The sequence below is a fragment of the Bemisia tabaci genome, chromosome 6, assembly GCF_918797505.1.
Source record: "Bemisia tabaci chromosome 6, PGI_BMITA_v3".
NCBI lineage: Eukaryota > Metazoa > Arthropoda > Insecta > Hemiptera > Aleyrodidae > Bemisia > Bemisia tabaci.
Window position 1 is genome coordinate 38,886,633 of NC_092798.1, and position 23,678 is coordinate 38,910,310.

The window sequence follows — 23,678 nt, forward strand, 5'->3', positions numbered from 1 at the left end:
AGAGTTGAACAATATGTTCGCCAGCTTTTGACCAAAGCACCAACCACTTGCCAGATTGCGAAATAATTTAATTGTTTTGAACGTTATTAATTCAGCGAATACGATGATTAATAAGTAACAACCAAAGGTTCATACGACGGTTTTGCTTAGCAAGGCAGTATAGTTTTCATGCTAAATCTACAAATTCTCCACATCGTGGCGCAATACGTAAAATGGTAGGTGATACATACAGAGTGTCAGTTGGAAATTCAGCGAATTCAGTTGTTAAAATAAGTAGCAGCCAAAGGTTTATACGACGTTTTTCCTCAGCAAGGCAGCATAGTTTCCATCCCTAAACTACTAAAACTTCTCATCACAAAGTATAGAATACGGTGATACATAAAGCGTGTCAGTTGCAGCGGCGCACAGCACGTCATCGCTTGGAAACGAAATCGCTACCAGTTCACCTTCAAATTCGCCGATACAACCCAACGCTACACCGAAGTTAATTAAGTTGCATCCACCGATTGGCTGACATATGGCCATATGGACATATGGCCATATGGCCATGACATATGGAATGTTTCTAGGTATCCTGCGGAACTATCACTCGCATTGGAGGAATTATGAACAAATTGACAGACACGCACAGACATTCTAAAGCAAAATGCCGTATAAAGCTTTCAAACGTTGCCGAATGTCTCTCGAAAAAGTACGAATATTTAAGAAAAAGTACGAATATATAAGAAAATGTATGAATATATTTCCCTGAAATTTTGAGATACTGCAGATCAAACTGGGAATGAAATGATCAGAAAAATCGAGGACAAAATATACCCAAGTTTCCCTGAAAATCCGTATTTTATACAAGGAAATTTGGCAACGCCTGGGGACTCATACGGCGCTTTTCCGGAGTGCAGCAGAGCACGAGCCGCGTTCCGCAAACGTAACTTTCACGCGACGAGAAGCTGCATAAAACGGGCTCTCTGAAATATTTTATCCGCGCTTCGTGACCGGCGGAGGCCGGCCGGCCGGGGCGGCGTGATATCTGGTATTTGCTGAGGACTGGAAAGGGCGACACCTGGCCTCCGGGGGCGGAGGCCGTAAAAAGGGCCGAGGGACCGACGGGGCGGCGGCCAAGGTCAGAGGCCTCGGATTGGCGCCCCTCAAAAAGGTTGTTTGAATAAGATTTATTTGCACACCGGTCGCCGCCGCCTCGCAGTCTCGCCGAGCTACAGGTGCAGTCGAGCAGTCTGCTTCCCAGGACCCCCCCCCCCCCCCCCGCCACCTCCGCTTACCTCGGTTTTATATTTAAATCGAAGTCTGCGCCGAGCGTCTATTGCATAAGCCCCGACGACTGCCAGGCTTTATTTTATTTTTTGGCCCGGGCCAAGTTTGATGAGACTCTTCCCGAGTCGCGTCGAAATTTTCGGCTGGAGACGAGGAGTGGGTAATCCGGATCCGGTAAAGCGTCATATGGGCGATAACTTTCCTTTCAGTTCAAAATTCCCTGAGTTTCCCTGACTTAAAAAGGCTTTGGAACGTAAAATTTTCCAAATTTTTCCTGCGTCTTGCATCTTTTGTGTTTTCGGCTCGATTTCTTCCGAAAAAATATTTTTCTGAGACAAAATATAGGAATGAAGTCTCTTGATATTGGAGAAATACACTTTCTTGGCTGGAGAAACAATTTGAGGGTTTCACAGCATACATCTCTGACTTTTCAGGGTCAGGAAAAAGTGCCCAACTTTTTCAAGTTTTCCCTTGAGGGTTTCACAGCAAAATTCTCTGACTTTTCGGGGTCGGGAAAAAGTGCCCAACTTTTTCAAGTTTTCCCTTGAGGGTTTCACAGCAAAATTCTCTGACTTTTCAGGGTTGGGAAAAAGTGCCCAACTTTTCAAATTTTCCCTCGAGGGTTTCTCAGCAAAATTCTCCGACTTTTCAGGGTCGGGAAAGAGTGCCCAACTTTTTCAAGTTTTCCCTGACTTTCCGAGAAATTTCCACCTTGATCATCAAAACTTACTAGGATAGTGTTTCTCATTGACACAGAAAGTTCAGAAATTTTTCTCACTCACCCTCTCATTTCAGAGTCAATTGGAGCCATTCAAAGTCAAATAAATTAAAATATAGTAAGATGTAACTCGATTTCATTTACAATCTAGGGACGAAATATTATCATTTTTTAATGATATTCTCTCTGCCTTCCAAAGTTTGTTCGGCTCCATACCTCGGCATCAAAACTCTTACTCCCCTCAAAAAAATCCCCGACTTCCCGGAGGAAAATCCAAGCGAATCGATACGAACCCCAACACAGGCGCAGTCGCTTCACCGGGAGCCAGCTGCGTGGCGTGAATTGCGATAAATCGATTGATATTCCATTTAAACCTATGGAAAAGGATCGATAAACAGGGTGTTCGCAGCGAACAACTTCATAATCGATCTTTTACCATAGGTTTAAATGGCATAACAATCGATACATCGCAATTCACGCCACGCCACTGCCGGGAGCCGACCAATCAATCCGCCGGGTTCGGAAACGACTCCGCGCCAGAAGCCCACGGCTGATAAGGGCGCGAAAAAGGTCCGCGCTTCCTGCGTCCCGGCTCGGGGCGCCGCGGCTCCAGGAAATTGGAAAGAAACCCCGTCGCCGTACCCCGATGACGATCCGGGCGCAATTTCGGGACCCCTCCCCCCTCTACCACCCCCACCCCTAACCCCCAACACCGACGGCAACAAAGGCAACTGCTATTTATTCGTCGTCGCCGAGTGCGAAACGGGGGTTGATCGCTGAACGACAGTCACAATGCGAGAGGGGGTGGGTGAGGGTGGGAGGCGGGGGGGGGGGGTGGGGACACCGACGAGAGACGTAATGACACACATTTCTCCGCGGAACATGAGACGAGGATTAACACGGACTTATCCACATTTCCATAATCCGAGAAAATAACCCCCCTCCCCTCGTCGCCCGGCGCACGGTGGATCGAGTCAATTAGAGAGGTCGGACACGAAATTTTTTACTAAAACTGCAAATTTGGATGTTCAGAGTTGCCTCAGAATTTAGAAAATGAAGTTCCCTGACATTTCCCTGATTTCCATGACACATTTTGGTGAAAATCCCTGACAATTGAAGATATGACAGGTGGTTTAGAAGACATAATTAAAAGTAGTTTTCAGGCAAAATTTGTTGTTCGAAACCTCAAATCCATGCTAGAAAGCAAAAAAAGGTGATTTAACAAATTTTTTCTGACTTTTCCCTGACATTTCCCGGTTTTCCCTGACTTTTTAAAATTCCCTGACATTTCCCGGTTTTCTCAGTATTCCCTGACTGTGGCAACTCTGGATGTTGATTTGGTCACATTTTGAATTTCAAAGAGTGGTTTTTGAAATTTTACGAGGAAACCCATGAGACCACTTTCAGAATCTTAAAGTTTTGTATAACGGAGTTATGAACGTTTGAAGTTTTCAAATTTTGTCCGACCTCTTCTATTGACTCGATCTACTGTGCGACGCTCGGCGCTGATGATTTTTCAGCGTTCCCGTCCCCGTCTTCTGGTGTCGTTATTCCCGTCTGGATGTCCGGTCGATTGACGGGAATGATGACCGGTGCGCGATGCGATTCGTGGGCTGAACCGGGCACCGATTTGAATTATGGCACGGTCAGATTGCTCCGTCTGCAGACTGCGAACGCGACGGCATACGGACATCTCGTTTTAAGCTCCGATAACTTTTTCGGGTTGATGTTAGCGTCGTTAATAAACGACGTTGCTATCTTCTGTGACAAAAAAATGAGCACGTACGTTGGAGTTGAACGAGAGCTTATGACGGCTTTTCAGAACCAAAATCAAGTACTTTCAAGGAATTCTCATAGTGCGACATTAATCACACTTAAGCACTACGTTCAAGTTTGACTATAATCTTGATGTGTCGTAACCATTTAAATTACTAGGGAAAATAATCTAAATTCTCGAATTCCTTGGCTGTAATTTTGGACAAAATAATTCTATGCTCGTGTAAAAAAAAAGAATGGAAAATTTGCACACAAAAATTTGATTGTTTCATCTGAGAGTGCTTAATGAGCTGAGTTTGCAATATTTTTCATGATTTTTTTTTGACAAAGGAAATTGGAGAAAAATGTATTTAAATGTGAGAAAATGTGCCACCTTATGACATACCTGGTGGCATCTTCCATTTTAACACATTTATTTTAACAGATTAGGTTATTTTGTCATATTTCCTCCAGTAATTGTTCAATGTAGAAACCAAGGATACCCTCGTGCTCAGTTTTCCTAGTGGTATTATTTTAAAGATGAAATTCACAAAATTTAAGACACCTGCATATTCTCTATTCCTTGTAAGAATGTGCATCATACGATGGTAAATAAATTATTCCTAGTATTGAAACATGCATTTATCTCAACATTTGCAGCATATCATTGTTGTCACAGCACGCATAATGAAAAATAGGAAAAAAGAAATGTGGTTAGGCTGCTTCGGGTTAAATCCGCCAAATTACCAGTCCGTTCGTGCACAACACCACCCCACCCCTCCGAGAATGGTAGCATCCTTACAGAATGTAAATCAATACCTCCAAGAAACCTAGTCCTCAAGCCGCGGCCAAAGCTTGTATCTCCAGTGCTCCAAATGGACGTGTTTATGTTAAAAGGAACTATGTTACATGCAATCCCTATGCATATAGTTACTTTTAGCATAAATAAGTTCAAATATAAATCCAACTATCGAGTAAATTTCCAACAGCGGCGCATTCAATGATTGCATCCCTCGCGATCCCGCTTATTTCGCAGGTTGCTCGACGTATCGGTGGAGCCGGCCAACGGAACGAACGAGGAGCAATTTTTTCTCCCCGCCGCACAGTGCGGATCGAGTCAATAGGAGAGGTCGGACAAAATGTGGAAACTTTAAACGCTTATAACTCCGTTTATACGAAACTTTAAGGCTCTACAAGTGGTTCCATTGGTTTCCTCGTGAAATTTTCTTCTAAGAACACTCCTTGAAATTTAAACAGGGTTGCCGCCGAATCTAGAAAATGAAATTCCCTGAAATTTCCCGGTTTTCCCTGACAAATTTTGGTCAAAATCCCTAACAATTGAAGAAATATGCCGGATGGGAAAGTCCTCGTCCCACGATCAAATGAACTCATCAATTGCAAGATGGCGGGTTCATCAACATTTGACGGCCCGCTAACATTTGATAGCGGACTTGCGCGAAGACCTGTCGCCTGCATTTGATGAGTATTTGATAGGTTCATTTGATCGTGGGACACGGGCTTTAAAAAGACATAATTAGAAATAGTTTCAGGCAAAATTTTTCGTTCGAAGCGTCACACCCATTCTAAAAACAAATAACGTGACATATTAACTTTTCCCGGACATCTTTGTTACTTTCCTGACATTTTCGTCATTTTCCCTGACATTCCTAGGTTTTCCTTAACTTTAAAATTACCTGAAATTTCCCGGTTTCCCCGATATTCCCTGACTGTGGCGACCCTGTTAAAATATGACGAAATACACATCAAAATTTGCAATTTAAGTCATAAATTTCAAGTCCGACCTGTCCGATTGGCTCGGTCCACCGTGCGGCGCGAGAAACGGAGACGTCTTGGAGGACGCACCACCCCGGCGCGATAAAATAAAGTTAATCTTGCGAACAACGGGGAGAAAACACGCTTTTTTTCGACGTCCCGGGCGCCCGGCGAATCGATGAGGGTCGGTGACCTTTCGGGAGAAAATCCCAAGGTAATAAAATTACTTTGCATTTCTTCCTCCTGGCTGCATCCTTGAGCACAATGCCCGGCCCCCATTGCCGATTCGGTCGATTCCTTTTTTGGGGTTGAAATTTGGAATGGTCGGGTTTCGGGGTTGAACCGGCAACGCTGCGATCGAAGTTTATGCCATGTTGTTTGCATAGCGTCCACACAGACGTCGTGCGTTGATGCCGTCATGCCTGGCTAGGTCGTTCCATGTAAGACGTGGTTTCTACGAGTCGAAATATTGTCGTTTCGTCGCCTACCTGACATAAGGGCGTAAGTACATTCGGGAATGAACCCTGTCCTCCATACAGTTCAATCCTTTTCCGGGCTCATCTCAATGTGTAGTTACGCCCTTATACCTACTACCAAGGACTAACCCTTAAGCTAAAGAGCACCAGAGAGGATGTGTCCCATTAAGGAGGGTATTTTGGCCCTAACTTTGGTCGAAAATTGAAACAGCTTAGAATAATGCCGTGTATGGTCAAATCGACTCTTAATCACCTACTCTGTGAGAACTTGTCCTTACTTGAGGTGTTTTTGAAAGGTTTATGCCTGATGGTGGAGGTGAAGTTTTGCAGTTTTCTCGAATATTTGCTCATTTTCGGTCCTAAATTAGATTGTTTATGTATAAGCACAAGCGACTATTACTTCCATATTTGAATATGTTAATCTTTAGTACGCACCCATTACAACATATTTAAAGGCGAAAGTGGTAGTCGCATGTGCTCATACAAAAACAATCTGATTTCGGACCGAAAATGAGCAATCATTCGAGAAAACTGCAAAACTTCACTACTTTGCGCTGGTAAATCAGGGAACAACCTTTCAAAAGCACCTCAAATAAGGACAAATTCTAACGGGGTAGATGATTAAGAGTCGATTTGACCATACATGCAGACACTATTCTTAGCTGTTTCAATTTTCGACCAAAGCTAGGGCCAAAATACCCTCCTTCATGGGACACATCCTTTAATGTCAGGGATTTTCACACCGCAAAGTTGGCAACGACAAACCCCCGCGCGACTGACGTCGGAACCGTATCGAATGACTGCACTCAGGAACGGGGACTCGGCGAAAAGGAAAGGAAACAGGGACAGGGAATAAAAGGAAGACGAACTACTCATTTCGAAAAAGGAGGAAACATAACGAAAAACGGGGAAAGCGAATCGGGAACCGTCGTCGGCCTTCGAAAATGAGTGAAACTTACGGGATAAATATTCATGGCGACCGAGAAACTCGTCGACGGCAGTAACTCCATTCGGGCGTAGACCGTGATTGGGCTGTGCTTATATACACTTCGAGTAGTGGCGTGGCGTGAATTGCGATGTATCGATTAATATGCCGTTTAAACCTGGGGTAAAGAATCGATTATTAAGGTGTTCGCTGCGAACACCCTGTTTATCGATCGTTTTCCGTAAGTTTAAATGACACATCAATCGATACATCGCAAAGCACGTCACGCCACTGACTTCGAGGCAAATACCGATGGGGAGTTACTGTTCTTTTCCCTAGTGGGGCGAAACCGAACGAAAGTGGTTACAGGAAAAAACAGGAAACCGCTCGAACGTGGACCCCGGTTAGCACGTGTTCATACACGCATTATCGTTCATAGCAGGATGGAGTTACTGCTGTTTCCGGAATCGAACCGACTCGGGAAAAACATTTTTTCTCGGGCACCTCTCGGAAAAAATTAAAGTCCTTCCAAATTATTTACCGGTCACTCTTACCGGTGGGCGGACAGAATGCTCACCGCGGAAGAACAGAAAAACTATCCTGCCATGCAAAAACCGCGTTACTTCAATCTATGAAGATTCTCGAAAGTTGTTAACGTTGGGTAATGCCCATTTAAACGTATGTGAAACGATCGATTTATCGAAGCGGGTGCTCTACCGAGAATCGATTGCTTATAGAGGATTTAAATGGGAGGAAACAGTATTACCGACTTGCGAGAGATACTACTATGTGGATGAGTGGTTTTTTCGGAAAGCGCGGAAGACTAACGACCTGATGTGGATGTGGCTGCTTCCTCCTTCCACTTCTGCGAGGGAGTTCGTTGCTTGGCTGACAGAAGGGCGTAACTAAAATTTGAGATGAGCCCGGTGAAGTATTGAGTTTTATGGACAACAGAGCTCATCGTCGGGTGTAGTTACGCCCTTACGTCAGGAAAGCGACGAATTGAGTTATCTGTGTGGTCGTAAACGTGCCTGAAAAATTACGGCTTGGACCATAAAATACGCTTGAAAAATTACGTTAGCTTCTGCAAAACCTACGACAGTCAAACTAAAAGTTGGACTTGGGCACGTTTAAAGCTGAACACGTACTCGCCTGATCGGTGAAACATATTCAGAAGTCTGTGAGCATGTGTCGAGAAAATTGGATTCTTACATGGCAATCCTAATTTTTTCATTTACGTTACGAAGCCTGCATGATTCTATTACTGAGAGCATCCACGAAGAGTCCGGAAAAAAAATTGGATTAAACTCCTTGACTGCTCTGAGTTGGGTTTTATTTATTTATTTATTTTTAATTTTTTTTTTCATTTCTTTACTTGTTTATTTTTCTATCATTTTTCGGGAAACTCACCGATTAACAATAAAGTGAAATGATGTGCCGGATCTTCTATTTAAAAATAAGAAAGTGATTGGAAAATAGTTGCACGTGAAAAATAGTTACTGCCGACACTGGATCCGTTCATACATTTTCCTAGTCTTTCATGACAGTCGCCACCCAAATACCCGTTCATACTAGGTTGATTTTTCTGCGCAAAAATACTCTTAAAGGAAGTTTTCAATAAATAAAAACTCAGTTTTTTTTTGTCTGAATTCATTGATTTTTTATTAAAAAAAATTTCCTGATTTTGTCGCTCCTTTTGCGTATATTAGTATTTAATACAAAACCAAATGTCTCCTATTTGACGTTCTTGAGGTTCTTAATTTTTGCCGATCTTTGTGTGCACCATTACAAAATACTTTCAATGTTCCTCATCCTAACATTGATTCTTTTCCAAGTCTCCGGAAATTAGTTTAGCTTCGATTGGTAGCAGTAGCCTAGCAGCAACTTAATTGCAATGTTGCTGTTCGTGTTATTATTTGTTATTGCTGCTTGGAGAAAAGAAAAAAAGAAAAAAGAAAACCCGCCCAATTACAAATTGTTAATCTAACAATCTGCATCATTAAAAAGATGTTCACGTCGTTACAGGTATGTTTCCAGTGATTAAAAAGAGTAGCAAATATGCTTTTGAATCATATTTTTTCTTGACCGGCGTCCAACCTACAAAAATCCATCTAAAAATGCCCCTCTCCTCCTACAGCATGACATTATCAAGATTCGCAGAAGTGAGGATGTAACCATAGTTTCTACACGAGCTTTTTGTTTACGTTTTGATCGTACATAGCCTTAAATTAAAAAAACATTGGTTTCAATCCACTGCAATTGATCAAAAAAACGATGAATGTCAAAATTAATCGTTAATAGTTGTGTGTGGGTCTAAAAATGTGATACCTAGGTGTACCTCGAGAATGAGGTTGCCTCAGCGTCAGAAATCAACCTAACTGAGGTATTTACAACTTTTTCTGAACTTCATGAAACAAGTTCCCCTTAATTATCGATCGTCATCAATACTGATGGCTCAAGTATGAAACCACGTACCTACTTTTGCGACGTTTTCCTGTCATGCTTTAATTTTTCTTTGAGAAACTAATCAACGTAATTTTTTTAATATTTCCCTGATTTTCCTCTCTCTGGACAGAATATCCTGTACGAAAAACAAGCTTTAAAGTTGGCATGTTTCTTTCGGGATAATTTTAAAAAGGAGGGGAAATTTTGAAACGCCGCAATGGAGGCGCGTATTTTTGCACTTCGGACGTCGATTTTTTGCTGCTGTCGAGAAAAAGAAACCAAGAGTGCGGGAAACAAGGGATCTGGTTGTCGGATACAATGGGAGAATTCTTCATTAAAGTAGGGGCATCTGAGTTCGCAAGGTTCCTGTCAGTGAATTAAGTTCTACACTCTAAAAATCAAAAGGGAAAGGACGACGGTCATTTCAGCCATGAGAGCTAATTCAGCTCTTTTCTTAGCATGAGAACAGCTTCTAACGTTATATATTTAATGAAAGATGATTTTGTTTTAATGGTCTCTTTAAAAAAACAATATAAGCAAGATACAACAAAAAAACCGGATGTTTGTTAAAATGAAAGTTTTTTACTTAAACATCGTTTTCAAAACAATTAACACGAAACTTTGCAAACCATTTTTACTGACAGTTTACCGTTTAAGTTGTAATGTACGGAAGCTGCGATCCATAGTGTTTGATAAACTTACAAGTACATCTTGGGAAATAAAAAAAGTTTAAAAAATGTTGCTGCTGCGGTTGATGCGAATGGTTAAACTTGGGAGTTGAATCGAACAAAACCAAACACGAGGAGTAATGCAACTTAAAGTCTCATTGAAGTGCCCAAAAAACTCCGCAAAACAGCCGTTGAATTATCTTTTTATAAAAATTATAGTTTGCTTTAGGGAAACTTCAGATCGTATTGCTTATCAATCGGGGAAATCACCTGATCCAATGCTTTCATAGCCCTAAAGTTCATGGTTTTAATTAAGGTGATTCGATGGACGCCTTATTTTGTGTCAAAAGGGCATGCGATGTATCGCATCAATTGGTTCCATTTTTTCAGCTACTCGTCATTTTTCTCCAATTTTGAGATCGCAATTCTGTTGCCAGGAGACTAAAGCACTCACTTCCCAATTTTAACAAAGAAATTCAACGTAATAAAGGCGTGGTTTTTTAGAGAGAAAACATCGCATTCGATACTGATATCGAAACTGCACTCGAATGCGATATTTTCTCTCCTAAAAAACCACGCCTTTATTACGTTGAATTTCCTTGTTAAAATTGGTAAGTGAGTGCTTAAGTCTCCTGACAACTGAATTGCGATCTCAAAATTGGAGAAAAATGACGAGTATCTAAAAAAATTGAACCAATTGATGCGATATATCGCATGCCGCTCTGACACAAAATATGGCGTCCATCGAATCACCTTAATAAAACTATCCTTTTGAAAAAAGTGATAAACGTAGTTGAAATTTGATTCAACCTGATTCCGGTTATCTTCATTTTAGCGCTTCACTCATGAACACGAAGCAGAGGAAAAGAAATCCGCTGAGAGATACCAGACTTCCTCGTGGTGGCTCTGGAGTCGGACTTGCCAAAATTTCAGGGACAGGACTTAATAAAAGTTCATCAGGGAACGTGACCTCTATCGGTAGAAATACTTCAGGAGCAAGACTCCGCAAAACAGCAGCGTCTGTCCGTGAACCTGAGCTTAAAGTATTGACGTATATTTCAGACGACGACTTCCAAGAGACGGACAGTAACATTTCAACACCCGCGGTCCAAGCCTCCGATGACGGAGACCTCATCAACGTTACTGAGGAGCTGAGGAGCCCGAATATTGTGCATGTTGATGATGACACGGATGAACAAGTAGCACTGGCAATGGACGAAGGTAATTCCGATTACAATTCGTATATTTTAGAGACACTTCCCCCCCCCCCCCCCATTGATACTTTCCCTACTGTGTGAAGGTTATTTTCGGAGGTCGACGCTCAGATTGGGTACGCGACTTTGCATCCCCCTGCGATGCATCCACCCTTATCTAACCTAACCTTCCCTAACCTAACGGCTGGTGACTGATAGAGTACCTTTATAGATAGAGTATGGACATTCGTATCTTTTTACTACAGGAAAACTGTTCCGCTTTTTGATTGGTCGACGAGTTTTTAGGCTTCATGAGGGCCGTAAATAAACAAACAAAATGGCGGCTAACCGTAACATCGATAAGAAGCTAAATTTGACAACAAATTCAATTATGCGGCAGTAACAATTTAAACTAGCATATCTACGAATAACACACGAAAAACACATGAAAACATCGTTACATCGCCTTTCACCTTTATCACAGGAGGATGTAAGATGTGCATAACCTCAATCTTGCTTGCTGATAACAGCCATCTTGTTTGTTTATTTACGGCCCTAAGAACATCGTGTCAGCCTATTTTCACGCGACCAATGAAAAACCAGAACAGAAATGGCCATACTCTGTCTATAAGGGTACTCTAGTGACTGATGACCAACATCCAACAAGTTGAGCAATTCGTCGATCCTCCTCCTTGGGCTCAGGACGTTGCATCCACCTGCGATGCATCCACCCAGCCGTTGGGTTAGGTTAGGTTAGGTTAGGTCAGGTCAGATTAGGTTAGATTAGTTTAGATTAGGAAGTTACATAGGGGTGGATGCATCGCAGGTGGATGCAATGTCACGCACTCCTCTGACATAAGGGCGTATCTCACTTGCTACGAGAGCCCTGTTCTTCGTATTACTCTATGCTTTTCGGGGCTCATGTGGAAATAGAGATAAGCTCTTACGTCAGAGGAGCCGCATATTAATTTAGCAATCCGAACCTGCATAATTTGCAGAAACTCGCCAAGCAAAGTGCTCACTCCGACATTCATCAGCCATCATTTGACGTTTTGCTCAAGAAATTCCTCGTCAACCATCATTAGGCGAAAAATCGGATTGACATCCGAGCAATGGCGTTTTTGCATGTTGGCAACACTGTTTCTCCTCAATTTGAATCCATTCAAAATATCGATTTCAGGAGAGGCAAGCTGCCTCAATAAGATTCGATTGTTTTACATACATTTAAATGGAAGAAAACCAGCATTGCCAACTTTCAAAACCAGCCACTGCCTCCGACTTTACCTCCTGCCTCGCTCGATTACATTGATTCGATTATTTGATGTCTATTAACATTTATTGTGAATAATATTTTTTTTATTTCTATTTTTTTCAAACATCAGTACTCCAGAGTCAAAAGGTACCTGATTCCATTTTGGTTCCGAGGTATAAGGGAAAAACCGTGTCGACCGAATTGATTCCGATGTACATAGTAATTTGAAATTTCGAACATCAATACGGCCGTAAGATAAGGCTAACAAATTGTCTACACACACGGAACCGTTATTGGAGATTTCCAAAACGCCACCATCTCTTTTTTTCAAAAATGTGAGTTAGGTACCTTTTAACTTCGGGGTCCTGCACTGGAAAAAAAACACATTGGATCTAGAGTCCAGACTCTTGAAAACATTGACAAGAAAAATACTCTTGATTCAATAAGATTTTTGCTTAAATCAAAAGGAAATCCGCTCAAATTAAGAGGCTTGGTTCTTGATTTAAGCAAAAATCCGATTGAATCAAGAGTATTTTTTCTTGTCGATGTTTTTAAGGGTCTGGACTCTAGATCCAATGTGTTTTTTTTTCCCAGTGTGATGTAAACTCCGAACTTTTCAGGTTCCACGATGCAACCAGAGGAGCCAGTCGCAAAAAGGGTGAGAAAATTCGATGATGCACAACCGGCGGGAAGGCGAAGCGAAATGAATACCGACACTCCTTCGAAGAGAGGCGAAATTTTGTTCAACTTAAGAAGTCAGGAGGCCGATTTCAGAAGAGAGGAGGCCAGGGAGAGGTTCGAAGCGGCCAGTAGTAACAGGCTGGAGGCCGAGCATAAAATGGAAGAGGCCGATTTGAGAAGAGAGGAGGCAGTGGTCCGCCTTGCGATTGCTGAGGAGGAACTTCGGTGCTCTAAGTTGAAGACGAAAATCGTGATCGCCAACAAGAGAGCTATGAGAGACATCATGGAAAATCAGGTCGCCCTCAGCCAGCGGCAATCCGTTCTGCCATGATTCTCGATGTCTGACTAAAATTTGGGCCATATCTGGAAAGGGAAACAGGTGATATCAACAGCTGCCTAGTATTATGCGGCTTACTTTCATCATGGGAAAAAAAATCACAATACCAACTATACTTCTGGATGGTTTTGACGCCAAAAAGTACACGGAAAAAAATTAAATTGCTGATTCAACAATTCAATTGCTAAAAACAGTGAGTGCAATGTTTAAATGTAGATTTTACAACCAAAAAATGCTGCTTTAACCACCCCCGTGGTTAAATTAGTTTACAATGTGGTTAGAGTAGCATTTTTTGGTTGTAAAATCTACGTTGAAACATTGCACTCACTGTTTTTAGCAATTGAATTGTTGAATCAGCAATTTATTTTTTTCCGTGTAGTTACGCCAGTCAAATGTACGGTTGAGTTTTGCCAAAAGTGTGGGTGGTTCGACCATACCTCTGGCTAGATCAACTACTCTTATATCTGACGCCAAAATCAGCCAGGAGTATAGTTGGGATTGTGATACTTTTTTTTCAATGTACGAAAGTGCGATTATATGGATTCTCTTGAGAATTTCAGAGAATTTGCGTTATGCCGTAGAGTAAATTCCTTTGACTTTCAAACGGGCAGGTGTTCCTTTTTCTTGCCAAGGATCAAACCGTAAAATGAAAAAAGGCAATAGCTGATACCACTTGGTTCCCTTTCGAGAAACACTGCGCATTCGAGTGGCATAAATGTTATTAGATCAGGCTTATCATCTCAAGTTTTAAGCGCATGGGAAAAAAAACAAAATGAAAAATTTACCAGTTACATAAAAATTAAACTTTGAAAAAGAAGCCCTTCTTTATAAAAAGAAATAAATAAATTAAAATCATGGTTGAAAATGCAGTTTTCTTATTCCGTCGTAAAGTTGATTTTAGCTAATTTTCCATGAAGCGATAGCGCAGATTCTCCATGGTGCATCCAACTATCCACGATTTAAAAGAGAGGCCTGCATCCAACTATCCACGATTAAAAAGAGAGGCCTATCAGAAAAAATACCAAGGAAAATGGTGGAGATTCTCGGAGATCTGGCAGCGAGGCAGGAGATCGTGCCGACGGCTTGTTTTCTTCAATTTATTTACGCACTCGCCCTCATTTGCGCGCGATGTATCAGGGGTGAAAATAAGAGAAGCGAGGGGAATAATCATGGCGATATGGGTATGATTTAATTTATGTTAAACACTGCACCGCTGAACACCCTTCGTCCCTCCGCAACTTTCCGCCGTCTCCCTCATTTGAGGCTTCTCATCCCTAAGATTCCGGGTTCAGCGCTTCGTCTGGTTCGCTTGCGGTCGCGAAAAAATGTAAATTTCGCCCACGCCTCGCGTTTTCAGGGTCGGCGGGCGAGGCTGTAGGCAGTGATGTAGTCAAGAAAAAGAGGAGTAATGGTGAGGGGCTTGTATTTGAACAAGTGAATCTACTTAACGTAACTACTGATAAGCATTTGCTTTGATGGGAACATTGAAAACTTTGAAAGAAGCTTTTGAGCAAATTTCTGTCCACATAAATTCTGGGCTTCAGATACAATTTTTATATCTTTTAGTATTATGTAATGTTGGGTTTGATTCAAGTCCCTCTGTTGCGCGCAGTTTTTACAGACCTTTAATTTTGCTTCCGAAATCGTTACATAATTTATGAACAGCACCTTTTACAGAATGAAAAAAAAGGTATTTTATTGGTTACTGTGTTGTTAAGGCTGCTAAATTTCCTGATCATTGGAAAAAAACCAAATTGGATCTAGAGTACAGACTCTTGAAAACATTGGCAAGATGAAATACTCAGAATTCAATCAGATTTTTGCTTAAATCAAAAGGAAATCCGCTCAAATTAAGAGGCTTGGTTCTTGATTTAAGCAAAAATCCGATTGAATCAAGAGTATTTTTTCTTTTCGATGTTTTTAAGAGTCTAGACTCTAGACCCAAAGTGTTTTTTTTTTTTTTTCCAGTGGGGATTACATCAATGTCCCACAATTAAAATATGCCCAACTCCATTTCAGCTACGTTGACATATCAAGGGGAAACCACATTGGTTACTGTGCTGTTAAGGCTGCTAAATTTTCTGGGTATCACATCAACGTCCTACAATTAACAGATACCCAACTCCACTTCAGCAGCGTTGACATGTCAATGGGAAACCACGCGTCAGCCCAATTCATTTCAACCTACATGACTGACTTTTTCCATCCCACAAAGTGTGTAGAGTGTAAAGCACTTTATAATATTCCATCCTACTAAATTAACTCTGAATTTTCGCGGACTTAGATCCCTCCTCCCGAACCGTCACATATCTCCAAAATCCAGACACCCCCAAGACCATCCAAAGCTGCGTGGAGTTTCCGGCCATAATCCTCGCAAGAAAAGGGATTTACACGGGCGATCCCAGGCACCAAGGTTAATCGCGTGGGCAAACAAGAATCCGGGCGGCTGTAAAGCCCCAAGTTTACGGGCCTAGCTTATCGGCACCTCCAGGGTCCGCGCCGGGACCTGAGCCTGCAACCCCGCGGACGATATTTCCGCTGCGGTGCCGCCGTGCGCGTCGTGGTCAGCACAAAGGCGGCCATTACAATTGCTAATCAGCGTCGTTTGATGTGGGCGGCGGCCGCGCGGCCGTGACCGCCGTCTGAGTTGGGATCGTCGGATCCGTATCGATAGATAGCATTGCTGAGATAGGGATGTATCTATCGATTTGATTCGATAAAGATTCGAGAATCGAACCGCTGGATTCCTCGATCTCACTACCTTGATTAGCACCGTTGTACGACCGACATCGTGCGCCCATTATGGAAGCACTATCACGTAACTAATATTCAATCTGAATGCCACGCGGTTTAGTCAAGGGCCTTTATTTCGCGGAGGGATGGTTTGAATTATGAAGGCGGAATGATGTTATACGTATGTGTCGAGGGCGAAAAAACGAACTAGAATTTTGCGTAAAAACCTGAGAAGGTGTCCAGGTTATCTACTAAAACACATCGGCCAAAAATCAGTGCTTTTACAGTACTTTTTCAGTACATTCTCTAGAAATTTTGTACCTCTTCAATAGGAAAATTCAGTACGTTTTCAGAACCTCCATTCGACGAAATTCGAAACATTTCAAAAATTTGAATGTCTCGCTTAAATTGCGACAAAAATGACAACAATACCGTACCTTCTTGCGGAATTTCAGCACTTTTTCCGTACTTCCGGACCGCCCTTAAAAAATCAGTACTATTTGCGGACTTTCCAGAAATTCCGGACTTGTAAACACCCTGCTCTAGACAAGTGAAGGAAAAGATATATACCTAGAAATTTCAGAAAATTCTAGTAAAAAGTTGATGATCGCGGGAGAGGGTTTAAATTATGATAGTGAAATGAAGTTTTGCGTCGAGGGCAAAAAGTCTTAAGCAGATACGCAGAAACCTGTGAAGGTGAGTCAAGGGAAGGAAACTGTGTTTTTCCAAAAATTTTACGGCACTTATAAGAGAACGTGTGCGAGTACCCCGAGCAGGATTCGAATACTATTTTCGGAAAGAGACAATAGTGTCCGCAGGACTGTAAAACCTGGGTAATAGGAAATGGTCATGACGGAAAATTCTTTCCCCGGAAATTTGGGGAAACCAGCATTCTACACGAAAGATCGGACTTTTCCTTTTTGCTGGATTATTGGCACTTACATTATCAATTGGAAAACTTTTCAATTTCGTCCCGTTAGAATTGAATTGCGCCTCACACTTAAAATTGACGGGAAAAAGTGCCAAAAAGTTAAGTGCGTACATTTCGCAGGGAAAGTATCAATCGGCAAAAAGCCCTTCCCCTCTTTTCTTGGAGGAACGCCAAAAGGGTGATAATAGAGGAGAAAGTTTCCGTTTTGACTGAGAGGGGAGATGTATCAGAGCGCACACGTTGACAATTTTGGAGATACCATCACTTTAATATAATAATGTATAAAATACTTAGGATTTGACGAAAAACACTATGGACCACTATTACACCGAAGGATAAAAGTAAGGGTTAGGTTAGGTTAAAATTCAATTCCTCTCAGTAAGAATTCAATTTGCGAGGAGAACACTAAAAAAACGTCTCTTGGATCTAGATTCCAGACTCTTATAAAATTTGACATGAATACATACCCTTGATTCGATCGGATTTTTGCTTGAATCAAAAGGAAATCCGCTTAAACTAAGAAGCCTGGCTCTCGATTCAAGAAAAAATCCGATTAAATCGAGAGTATTTTTTCTTGTCAAATTTTTTAAGAGTCTGGGATTCTGAATTCTAGATCCAAGAAACTTTTTTTCCCAGTGAAATGTTGCAGCAAAAAGATGTTGCTACCTCCTTCTGTGCAGGAAACAACAATTTTGTATATTTATTCAAGGAAATTCTACTTCTCGGTCGAACTCATCCTTGGACTACTTGAACCGCGTTAAACAGAAAGGAGCCAAGCCACATCAGCCATTGCCAAATTTGATTGGGCTTATTAATTTTTTACATGAAAACGGTTGGGCGGATTTTCGTGCAAACAGTGAATTTTCTCCATAGTGCGAAGCAAATTCCTTAAAGTTTTCAAAGGAATCCGCTCATACGTTCTCTCGTAAAAAATTGACTTTCCCGGTTAAATGTTGCAATAGCTGATGTGGCTTGGTTCCTTTCTGTTAAGCGCGGTCCACTTGCAATAAGGAACCACTATCTCTGCCTCTTCCGTAAAAGTACCTCTCCGCATAGGGTAACCAATGGCACATATGCTGTTTATAAAATGAGCCAGGAATAGTGGTTCCTTGTTGCAAAATGTGGTTCAGTTTCCCTGGCGTCGTGCTACGTCGCGGACGCTCAAGAAACTAATTAACCTTCACTCGGGAGGAAGACTGTAGCCGAGGCGCGATCATTCCGACAGATTGGAAAACACGAAAAAAGTATCCGTCTCCCTCCCTGGCGCAATGTAATCAATTAGGGCGTTCGGCCAGCGCGTCGCGTCGGGCCCCTTCTCAATTTCAACCCCCCACCCCCCCACCCCCGGTTTCACCCCTTCCGGCCTCCCCGGGACCCGGGATCGCGTATCATATCAAGGGACGAGAATAAAATTAATAAATGCTGGCACTTGGAAAAGCTAATCCGATAAGACTTTTCACCGTCCGGAGTGATGAGGAGAGATTGGGTTAGGATTCGCCGCAGTGTCGACGCCTCCTTGCCAGCTTTCGCCATTTCTGCCCCAACTAGTTTTCAGTAGAGTCTCTTTATACTGAGGGTCAAGACAACCCCTCCCCCCCCTCATTAAGTCACAAACGGGAATAAAAATTACACAAATTAACAGTTTTTTGTAATCTTTGATCGGCTCATTCTCAAATTCCTTTCTCCGTTTAGCACCGCTTTAAAATAAAATTATTTTACTACTACTACCTTCTTTCATTCTGTTTGTTCCTTGTCAAGCCCGTTATTCCCCGGTCCATTCTGGATTATAATCTTTGCGATCGGTGAAAATGTAATCTTTATTCCCGTTCATGACACTGTCGAGGTCTAAAATACGGGAACCGATCAGAAATTGGATTCACATTGTCTTGACTCTCAGTATAAAGAGACTCTAGCTTTCAGTAGGATTCCTGTACAGGGTGAGTACACTAGTGTACCTGTATAGGGAGAGTAGCGACCGATCTGAAACTCCGAAAGTCCATCAGGCCTTCACCGATGCCTCCGCGAATAAAGTTAGGGCCCAAAAGGGCAGCCAACCTATGAATTTCAATTATCCAGAGCGATTTACTGATACTATTGTTACGAACCGTCCTTTATTAAGCACGTGTTTGACTCAGTTTTTGCATTAATTTACTCAATTTCGCGGAAGAACGCTCATTTCTGTACATTCTTGGCCATCTTGGTTAGAATTGGAATCTGCAGACTGGCAGTGAAATTTTGTGCGTTAGATGTTGGTTAGAAGGGTGGCTGCACTTTTGGGCCCTAGGCCCTCCATGAACCGATCTGTCGGTACTCTCCCTATACAGGTACTCTAGAGTACACTGTTGAAAAGTTTTGAGTGAAACCTGGAGAACACCTCACACTGGACCCTAATTGGACCGCGTATAGCAGAAAGGAACCGAGCCACATCGGATATTGCCAAAATGAACTCGGCAATTCAATTTTTTACAAAAAACGTTTGTGCGAATTCCGTTGAAAGTTTTAAGGAATTTGCTTCGTAATATGCGGAAAATTCACCAAAATTTGCACAAATTTTGTGAAAAAATGTAAATTCCAAATTAAATTTAGCGATAGCCGATGTGGCTCGGTTCCTTCCTGCCTAACGCGGTTCATTTTGCCCCTAGAGGAACCAGGTGATAGTAGTGCGGAGCGAAATCTACTTATTATGCGGAGTCGTAAACTATACTCTTACAAACCAAAATCAACGCTCCTTGGGGAAAAGAAACACTTTTATGCTCACAGAGCAAAATCAATTTTTTTGCGAAGAGCAAATTACACTCACAGAGCAAAATCGACTGTTTCACACAGTAAATCCCGCTCTTGCGGTGCAGACATCGCTCCAAAATCTAGTCTCCTTCGGGGGGACAGGGAATATGCTCCAAAGTGAAATGCACTCCATACTGATTTTCACATAGATGCATCCCCCCCATATGGTGATATAGTGTTGCGGGAGCTGAACTTTTCTGAGGGCATCCTTGTCGGTGGGAAACCCATTTCTTGAACACTGCTGGGCCTATTAACCGAATCGGTCGACTTTAATGAGTTCGCATGGTGACTCTAATATTCTCCGCGCAAAACCGAGGGTCGATCCTGCACTAATATTATCGAATCGCCTCATTCGATAAATCCATACCTAAGGAGTGTTATCTATCGACCTATGTCTTTCGATATCGATTCAAGAATCAAAGGGCTGATGAAGAAACGCTCCCCGAAACGGCGGCTTGTATCACGGACCCTCCTTTAAACAGGGATGGGGCCAAGAAAGAAAACGCATTCAGGATTAGACGCTTGAACGATTTCTTGATTCCTGGCGGCCCCCTCGCCCGAAAACCCCTTCATCAACGCACGGAATTATTCCGGGGCTGTCAAGAGCTATCTTCACCTCGCACAATGCGTGCGCTGCTAGTGATCGGCGGGAGCGAGGTGGTGGAACGCGGGGGGTGCGAAAAAAATCGGTGACGTCACTTTTCATTAACATCGTCGCACCCCCTATCGCGGCACGCTTCGAAAAGCTGCAAGGCTCGCCTTTTGAGGACCCTTGAAGCTAGACAGACTCATAGACGCTCATTTAAATTGAGTCAGGGTGTCTACTAAAACAGGCTCGCCAAAAATCAGTGCTTTTATAGTACTTTTTCTGTACATCCCCACGAAATTCAGTACCTCCTCAAAAGAAAAGTTCAGTACTTTTTCAGTATCTGCAATTGACGAGATTCGAAAAATTTCAACAATTTGAATTTCTCGCTCAAATTGCGACAGAAATGACGGAAAAATGAAAAAAATTCCGGACCTTCTTACGGAATTTCCGCACTTTTTCAGTACTTCCGGATCACGCTAAAAAAAATCAGTACTATTTTCGGACTTTCCGGAAATTCCGGACTTGCAGACATTGCCTCCCATCGTTATCGAATGTTAATGAGTTTTTGACCAATAATGCGATGGACACAGGTGATTTTTGTAACTTAGGAAAACTGTTATTCCTCTATGTAACCCCTCATATGGATCGATCCTTAATTTAGCAGGCTTCCTCACCAAGAATCGATCGTTTCACTTACATTGAAATGGACCGAACCCATTATTGCCACCTTGCAAAAATCGTCGCTATAATGGAGAAACTGCGTTATTAGAGAAATGAAATTCGTCAACTTTTTCTTGAACTTCTTCACCAGCATGAGGAAAACTCGCTTACTTTTTGGAATAAAAAAAAAAATCGGCCAAACTGCTTGGTGACTTAAAAAATTCGGTCGATTCTGAATTATTGTGACGTAACTTTTGGACATGATCATAATATTCAAAACCCGTCGGCTTTATCAGCTTCAAGAAAAGTCGAACGTGGGAAAAGAGGGAGGAAGCGAAAAAGGAAAAAAAGTTAATTAAAGTAGGAGTTTTTATTTCCCTCCTCTTAATTTTGTTTGTTTGGTTTACAAATAAACTTCTTTTCGAAATACGTTTTCCCCCTTGATCTCTGTCTCTGCAGTGACTCAGGAGTTGTATTCCGCGGGGGAAAGTCCCCTGACCCCCTCCGTTGCCTCTGTTATGATTGCGTCGAAAGAAGGCAAAAGTTGTGGCGGCGAAGTAACTACTTCGAGGAGAATCTTAATCCTGTAATATTAATTATTTTCGTCGGATCAAACTTCCCTGTATTAAATTATTAACAACTTTTCATTTGATTTCGTCGCTGAACGTGAAGGCGTAATTTTTTTTAGGTATTATGAAATAAGTTGTAAGAAAAGTTGACGGATGAAATACCAGTTCGAGAAATCCTGATTTTCCTTGATATTTCACCGAAAATACACGATATTTCCGTTCGAAAAGCCGTGGAATTTTCCTCGAGGTCTAGTTAAATTTACTTGGGGAAAAACTTCCTTTCAAAAAATTTTAAAGGCAAAAGTATCTTTGGTTCTTTGTCACTTTCGAAATTTCCGGTTTGTAATTTAGGGGTGCAAAAAATTCTCGAACACAAGACCGGGTGGGTCACAATCAGTCGCTTGAGAAAATAAAAAAAACCTTGAAAACGTTGTTTTAAAATGGGAAAACCGGCAACGTTCCGGGTTCTATTTCAAAGTTGCGGTGAAACTCGCGTGCATTTTGTAGAGTCTCAGTAGAAATCATGTGTTTTTTGCAATATCGCGACTCACAGAGCCGTAAAAGTCATATTTTTGAAATTTCTGAGGAAGAAGGCGTTATGAAAATAGGCAGGCTGAGAACTTTCTGAACCCTTGTGTTACAACACGGAAGTCTAAAGTTTCCTTTCGATCCCCCCTTTTTCCAGAGTTCTCCTGATAATATTTCCCCAGATTATTAGTTGGTTTCTTCCTGATAAATTTGTTCCAAATTGAATCAGTGAGAACGAAAACACATGAACTCAAAAAAATTAAAATAATCAAGACACACACACAACTGCACAGTAAGTAAAGAAGTTGGTCTCAGAAAAAGATTTTTGGTGCCGAAATTCGAGTACTTAAGAACACTTTAAAAATCCAAGTTAAAACAGATGCGCCAACTTCAATGACCGTTATGAAAATTAACTATCTTGAATGAAAATTGAGAATTTTCGAGTTACTGAGTTGGTGTGTTTTCGTTCTCACTGATTCAATTATTGTGGGCTCTTCCAAATAAACTGTAGGCACAATCATTGTTCACTCCCTGGCGACAGGCCGAGGAGTCGCTGAGTTCAGTTTCGGAAAGAGTTATTCGCGAACGCGAAAACATTTTCCGCGTTCCTTCCCACGTTGGAGGGGGGGAGGAGGAGGGGGGGGGGGTTCCATTGAAACGCACACAGAACCGGGGAACAATGAAGATTCATGTGGTCACAAAATGAATCCTCGCGGGCCGGGGGCCGGGGCTCGCACGCAGAAATGCACTCGCATTTGCTCCAACAATTAAATTCAATGGGGGCGGAAGAAAAAAGAAGACAAATGATGCACTTGACTGGAATTTTGAGTATGCGACTGGCAGGACACGTACCGTTAAATGACCACTCCGGGTTGCATAACTCAACCTCTGACAAGGCGTTTTATCTGACGTGCACGCGGACATGAGCGCCAAGTAACTCCGCGGCAGGAGTGGGCGAGGTTGCCTTTCTCTGTTACATTATCAAAACACGAAAAAAAAAAAAAAAAAAAAAAAAAAAGCAGGGAGAAATGAAAAAGTATGAGAAATATGGTAGAGTTACCAGACTTTTTCTGTAATTTAATCAGTGAGAACGAAATCACACTAACTCGGTAGCTCGGTAACTCGAAAATACTCAATTTCCATTAAAGACTGTTAATTTACATAAAGATCATTGAATTTAGCGTGTTTTAAGTGGCCAAAGTACTAGTCTTTCGGCAGCAAAAATATTTTTTTTAGACTAACTTCTTCACCTACTGTGCAGTTTTGTGTGTGTCTTAATTATTTTCATTTTTCCGAGTTGGTGTGTTTTCGTTCTCACTGATTCAATTAATAATTTTGGAGGGGGAATACTTCGCAAATCTATTGGGAACATATCATGGGTGGCGGTAGCCA

At 41.9% G+C, this 23,678-nt stretch overlaps 2 protein-coding genes across 5 annotated transcripts in view; one reads left to right on the plus strand and one right to left on the minus strand.

Annotated features, from left to right (window-relative positions):
• Positions 1-23,678, minus strand: part of Sema1a (semaphorin 1a) — a 583,530-nt gene that overhangs the window by 386,178 nt on the left and 173,674 nt on the right. The window lies entirely within an intron of this gene.
• Positions 8,782-14,357, plus strand: LOC109036940 (uncharacterized). 2 transcript variants are annotated; one of them, XM_019051367.2, is made up of 3 exons: positions 8,782-8,941; positions 10,865-11,250; positions 13,095-14,357. In XM_019051367.2, the coding sequence occupies exons 2-3, from the start codon at positions 10,875-10,877 to the stop codon at positions 13,484-13,486; spliced, it is 768 nt and encodes a 255-aa protein (XP_018906912.2). In that variant the 5' UTR covers positions 8,782-8,941; positions 10,865-10,874; the 3' UTR covers positions 13,487-14,357. The 2 variants fall into 2 exon arrangements, with proteins under 2 accessions (XP_018906912.2, XP_018906913.2); XM_019051368.2 differs by lacking the exon at positions 8,782-8,941 and adding an exon at positions 9,102-9,299.